A 6,733-nucleotide genomic window follows, 5' to 3' on the forward strand; every position below is an offset into this window, starting at 1 on the left:
ACTGAAATCTAGCATTTAGTAGCATTTCATTTCCAGAGAACTGAAAATGATCACTCATGACTGCCCAGCTAGTTGTCGGTGCCCATGTTAACCTGCTCTCCTGTTTCTATATTTTGAATGTTTCAGAAACATGACGGCCAGTTCACGGTGATCCAGCTGGTCGGCATGCTGCGTGGCATCGCCTCAGGTATGAAGTACCTGTCAGACATGAGCTACGTTCACCGAGACTTGGCAGCTCGAAACATCCTGGTCAACAGCAACCTGGTGTGTAAGGTGTCTGACTTTGGCCTGAGCCGAGTTCTGGAGGACGACCCAGAGGCGGCTTACACCACAAGGGTAAGACGCACACAGAAGTAACATATACACACAAACTGGATGTGAACATGTACATACAATCTTTTCTTCTGTCTTTCACAGCCTATTTTTTATATGCACTTTTAAGTTGCCTTTTAAAACATTTATTATAGACTCAATGCATAAACATCAATCGAAGAATAAATCTTAAAACCTTTCGAAAAAATACAAATCTTTCCTCCATTCCGATAATGTTTACATGCACAATAATATTCCACTATAATTCTGAATATGACAATATTCCAAATTTCATACAGGTGGTGTAAACATCATATTCCGTTTGGATACTCCGAATAAGGCCTTTTTCCGAATTTAGCATTTTCCGATTAAGACGTGGGATATGCTGGTATTATTTGGGTTTTAGACGCATTCTTTGGACATGTGTACAGCGCAGATATGAGTCTCAATCAGGGTTTTTACAGCAGTTTGTGACAGTTTACGGCCTCTTTTCTGTTTACGGCTTACGGTCAGCTCTGTGCGTTGCTATGGTTGCTGTACACAAACCAACCAGCCGTCAGTTTGCAGGGCTGGGATAAGAAGGAGAAACACAGCTACTTTTAAACATAATGAAAGACTTGGATATCAACAGGTTTTTGGATGTGCACAAACATCGCGACGCCGACCTTTTCAAGAAGCTGGTTGAAGGAATAAAAGAGGGAGGCTGGGTTTGCACGCTCCAACAAGTCCGCCACCGCTGGAAAACTTTGAAAGAAAACTATTTTGCACAGCTTTGTGTAAACGGGAATAATATTGGAATATTCACTTTCATTAGCCATGTAAACTAGCCTGGAAATCCAGACCCAAATCCGAAAGATTAAGGGTCTGGCATTGAGTAATGAAAATGGCCCAACTCGAGGGGTAGCACCCATAGACAGTATATAAGAATGAACCAACAGATCCCGTTGCCCTGGATGGAGACCAGTGAAGGATATTAGAAGCACTTTTCCGGTGATGGCTGAGCGTTACTGCGCAGCCTCCAACTGAGAGAGACGACGTAAATGTGCCGTGAGCAACCTGTCTGAAAGTTGTAAGTCTTCTGGTAGCTGTGCCAAGAGAAATCTCAATCATTCCCAATCTTGCAGAGACAGAGAGCGTAGGTATATGTAAGGAGATAACATGGACACAGGCTAATTATTGCTAACTAAAATGCTAGTTAACATTAGTAATTAAACTTAAACAGCTAATGTAAGTTGAAACTGCCTGCGAGCTTCTCCTGTACTATACGGTAATTCCTCTACTATGCGACAGTAAGTCGCGTGGTTATGACACAATCGTTAGCCTATTTTTACAAAAACGTCTGCTACGGAGCCATAATGTGAGGTACAAGGTAATGGAGCCTTTTATACATTATCGTGTTTCTTTAGAAATAAACAGTGGACAAATAGAGTCTTTAAACGCTTCAGATGTAAAGTTATTCGCTGTCAAAGTGACGTCAAAATGAATGGCAGTCAATGGAATGCTAACGTCGGGTGATCGTTTGGTAGCATCAAAATGGCGCCATAGGAGGTTCCAGCTCTGAAGCGACGCTTACCCCCTTGGTGGTACCAAGCGTGCATTTGAAAATCTCACTGCACGCAATTGGATAACACTACAACCAATCACAACAATACACAGCTAACTGGTAGATTAAACTGTCGTCATCTGTTTAGCTCGCCTCTGGCCCACCTCTATCAGATACACCGATGTGATTGGTGCAGCTTGGCTACAAGGGCATGGTTAATGAGCATCATTACTCAATGCCAGAGTGACTCGCTGAGCAAATTCAAATTGTGCTATCGCGAGAACTCTGGATTTCCAGGGTACATGTTTAGCAGCTTAGTCGGAATATTGTCTTTTTCGAATAACGGGAAAAAACGGAATATTACGTGCATGTAAACGTAATCTAAGGCAATCAATTAGAAAAAATAAATCAACAAATGAAATAAACAAATGTCCTTATTCACTGAACCAAAATTACTTTTACTGCTGTTTTAGGAGGCCACTGGGACTTATCTTTCGCCTGGAGGAAAGATCCCCATCAGATGGACGGCTCCAGAGGCCATAACTTACAGGAAGTTCACCTCAGCCAGCGATGTCTGGAGTTACGGCATCGTCATGTGGGAGGTGGTTTCATACGGAGAGAGACCCTACTGGGACATGAACAACCAGGATGTGAGTCATTTTTGTTTTATTATCTAACCTAAAAGTTGCCTCAAAGACAAAAGAGTGAGCTTATTCCTGAGGCACTTTGCATAATCAAATCAAAATACCAGATCACCATAGTGTTGGGGAAGCAGCTAGCAGCATGAGCGGTAACACGTCTTCACAGGCTGATTTAGACAAACCCCCAACTTAACCATATATTATCTTAAACAGCTGTTTGGAAGTGAAAATATAAGTGACTTCACCCAAAATGTTTTTCCATTGCTTCATAAAACTGTGTAACCTGTAAGTACGGTATGAATGGTTGGTTTAAACAGGAAGGAGCCCTTAAAGATCTAATGAATGTTTACGGGTTTGAGTAATAACTTGAAGAATCATCTTCATTTTCATTTCCAAATAAGTGGTTTAAATAATATGGTCAAAGCGGGGATTTGCTTAGAGCTGTCTGTGTGATTGCTCATGTGGTCGACCCCATTCACTCTGTTGGGAAGCTATGTCTATCAGATTTTAGCAATGAAGTTGGTGAGTACAATGTTATCATAACTGAAAGGGAAGATGGCCAAAAGTCTTAAAATGGTTTCTTGTCACGTTGTCCCTGACTAAAAAACTGTTACTCCTACTTTTGTACAGTCCACAAATTGGACTTAAATTATCGCAAATAAACAGATAAATAAATAAAGAAGGCAGCACTTCTTTAGGATACTTAAAGAGAGGACGTATGAAGGAAAAATAAGCAATCCTTTGCGTGTTGTAAATGTTTCTTGTAAATCGTCCACAGAAAGGGCAGCATGCCAATATGTTGTTCAGTCACAGAATATTTTATTGAAGATAAGTATTTAGACTTCATAAAATCGACTCGAAAATGCTACTTATGTTATCCCCCCCTCCAAGCACACACTGTGTACTTTCAGGGGTGATTTAAATGTTCTGAACGGTTTTTGGGATGTGAGACAAAAATCCTATTTCAGAGCAAATTTGCAATCACTTTGCTATCAAAGCTTGTTAAGTTTGAGAAGTCAGAGAGGCCGTCTGGCATATGGAAATCTTCAGCTGTGATTGATTTCATCTGCAGCACAGTCGTAGTCTAAGAAAACTTTCCTGATGAGATGTTCGCCAGACACTTTATCCATCTTATTTGCTTTCTTTTTTTTCGGAGCAAATTAGTACACGCTGAGCTGCTCTTCTGTCTTTCTTTGTTTTAGTGAAACACTGGGCCACAGGCTTATCTCACATCCAAATACAACTGGAGCATCTGGAACTCCACAGCTGCGACTCCATTTCATACTACATTTTATAATATGAAGTATTGTCATATTAGAACAATTGACTGATTTGGCCTGCTTATCAACACGGCCAGCACTTGGAGCTGAAGCAGAGGCTCTAACATACAGCTCATGGAGGCAGTTATGCATATGGAAATGAAAAATGAAAACAAAATACTAGCGAACTCACTGACACTATGACAACATTATACTTCCTGTTTACATCCCCCAAAGCCCCCAAAGGTCCTAAACTTAGAGCATATTTATCCCCAAATAGAAGTAAGACAAAGAATAATAACAGGAGTTAAAGATTCATTAATATTAACGTTTTCATGTTGCACTGTAATATTGTTTTTGACTGCGCTAAGGCTCAAAAGGTGCAGATCGTCTCAGTTTTGTCTGAGTGTCAGACTCTGAAAACCCCTGATGAACAGTATTGTCCCACAATGTAATGTACAAAGGAAATAGAGGAGCTGCTCACAGCTGCAAAAAATTAAAACAAATTGCAGATGGCGGTGGGACAGCCTTTGGAAAGTGCTTGGAAAACAACAGAAAAGTAATAAATCTTCGGCAAAAGGTTTTGCTTTCCTTTTGTGAAATTTCATTGGCAGTGGAGTTTCAAAGTGGCAGTTTGATTGAAGTCTGTTGCATATATTTAATCATTTCCTGCACAAAACCACAATGATTTATTGTATACTGAATGCAAATACAATATCCTATAACATTAAGTATAGTGTGCATTGGACAAACTGACTCCTCTGCCTATTTTCTAAGGAAAGTTCTGCTTTTTTCTACTTTTATATTGTTTCAGTTCTGCAGTAGGGAAAAACATTTTTGGAAACTCTGACCTTTCTTTAGCCTCCTAAAAAAATAATAAACGTCCCCTAGGACTGCACAATATACCTTTTTTCCATCGTCATCGCGATATCAACTGGCGCAATAAACACACTGCTAAAGGCTGCAACATATGACGAAAGACACTTTTGTGTTATATCAGTAGAAAACTGCACTTTAAAATATAACTTCCGTTTTCTAAGTGATGCGTTTTATATTTGATTTTTAAAAAAATCAATCAATTTGTTCAATAAAAGAAAGTTGGAAGTGATTTATTTAGTACCGTCCACCTCTGTGCTTCCTTTAGGTGATTAAAGCGATAGAAGAGGGCTACCGTCTGCCTGCTCCCATGGACTGTCCAGTGGTGCTGCACCAGCTCATGTTGGACTGCTGGGAGAGAGAGCGTGCAGAGAGACCCACCTTCAGCCAGATACTCAACATGCTGGATAAACTCATCCGTAACCCTGGGACTCTGCGCCGGACGGGAGGGGACAGGTACATATTTTACATGTAATTACAGGCATAACAGATCACAGAACATACATAGAATACACACATATCCATTTAACGGTGCAGTAAGCAATGCTGCGCAAAGATTTCAGAAGCTCCGCCCCCTAGATTCACGGACAAATAATTACTGGCCGGCCGCAATTTATTTTTTTTGCAGGATGGTAGGGGAAGACTCATGAATATTCATTAAGGAACTCATCCCTGAATTGCTAGTACTCGTTGCCTGCTCTGGTTGGGTTGGTTAGGTTTAGGCAAGAGGAGTGGGATTGGTTATGGTTAGGGTAAGAATGTCAGGGTGAGCCAATCAGGGATCTTCCCCTACCAAAAAGTGTATTGAATTAACATACCTCACTATACCTTTAATATTCATTTAGCATTCATACTGTACTAACACCTACATTCTCTCAGCTAGATGATCAGGCTCACATTCTTCAATTATGATTTCACACTCCTGTTTTTAGTACTTCGCCACCACCAACCTCCCTCCTCTCACTCTTATTCTGTTTTCACAGACCCACAGCCACCTTGTTGGAGTCAGAGCTGGGTTCAGAGGTGTGTGTGTCGGTCCTACCAGAAGTGTGTGTGCCAGTGTCGTCGGTGTGTGAGTGGCTGCGGTCCATTGGGTTGGAGAGGTACGGAGACACTCTGGCAGCAGCAGGATACACCAGCCTGGACAGCCTCCTGGCTCTCACACACCAGTAAGTGCACTGTCATGTGAAAAAATTGACCTTTACTGGCATTTGATCATCACATTTCTTAGTGCAAAAATATGAGCTGCACACACAGAATCACATTTTACTCAACAATCATGCTCGGGTCAAAACAAGCGACAGAAAATGTCTCATATATTACAGGCAGAATGAGAGCCACCTGTAGCACAAACATATTTATTTGCACACATAAAAGAGCAAAATAGGTACCGTGTTTGGTGTGCTTTCACATCATTTTTCTGTCCGGCACTCATACAAGGGTTGAGTATGCTCAAGCAAACTAGTTTGCATGTGTCATTTGAACACGTCTAAAGAGAAAATGAATGAAATATGTAGCCGTGCTTGTTGAAATGTCGGTTTCAAAAGATTACAAACATTTTCAGACACAGCCCCTTTATTTCTAACATCAGAAAGGAGCAGAGGGAGGAGGTTTTAGATGCTGTTCGATGATCCAATAGGCACACTGACACATTTACACTTTGTCAAGATGTCAGTAGATGCCTCACAGCACTTCTACCATATAATTACACAAAAATGTTTGTGTACTCTTAATTGCCCCATTTAATGAGTGATGTGAGCAGGTTTTGCATTTTGTCAGTTGAATTTTCTCCTTTAATTAAAAGAAGAACTCTAGTGTTGTTTCATCTTTTTTATTTTGATACATACCATTCCCATGAAGACCGCGAAACCAATAGTGGATTTATCCAACTACACTGTATTGTCTGATTTAGCTTATTCACAGAACTCTGTTGTCATCCAAAATCTATTAAAACACAGAAGAATCATGCCAGTGTGAGGATGACATATTCATTTATTGCAATGAATGTGGCCCTTGAAATGTAATGTAAAACATCTTTGCAGCTGCATGTCCACGCCACTGAGCGTGCCCGGGGCTGTGGTTTCTTGTTGCTTTGTCGCTTT

The 6,733-nt window shown here is 40.7% G+C and overlaps 1 protein-coding gene across 1 annotated transcript in view; it reads left to right on the top strand.

Moving 5' to 3' along the window:
- The window catches only part of LOC144526545 (ephrin type-A receptor 4-A-like), a 28,286-nt gene that overhangs the window by 20,101 nt on the left and 1,452 nt on the right, over positions 1 to 6,733 (top strand). Inside the window, exons 15-18 of the mRNA XM_078264084.1 lie at positions 127 to 336; positions 2,329 to 2,505; positions 4,900 to 5,087; positions 5,615 to 5,800. Coding sequence (XP_078120210.1) covers positions 127 to 336; positions 2,329 to 2,505; positions 4,900 to 5,087; positions 5,615 to 5,800 — 761 coding nt within the window. The remainder of the gene's footprint in view (positions 1 to 126; positions 337 to 2,328; positions 2,506 to 4,899; positions 5,088 to 5,614; positions 5,801 to 6,733) is intronic.

The sequence above is a fragment of the Sander vitreus genome, chromosome 12, assembly GCF_031162955.1.
Source record: "Sander vitreus isolate 19-12246 chromosome 12, sanVit1, whole genome shotgun sequence".
Lineage (NCBI taxonomy): Eukaryota > Metazoa > Chordata > Actinopteri > Perciformes > Percidae > Sander > Sander vitreus.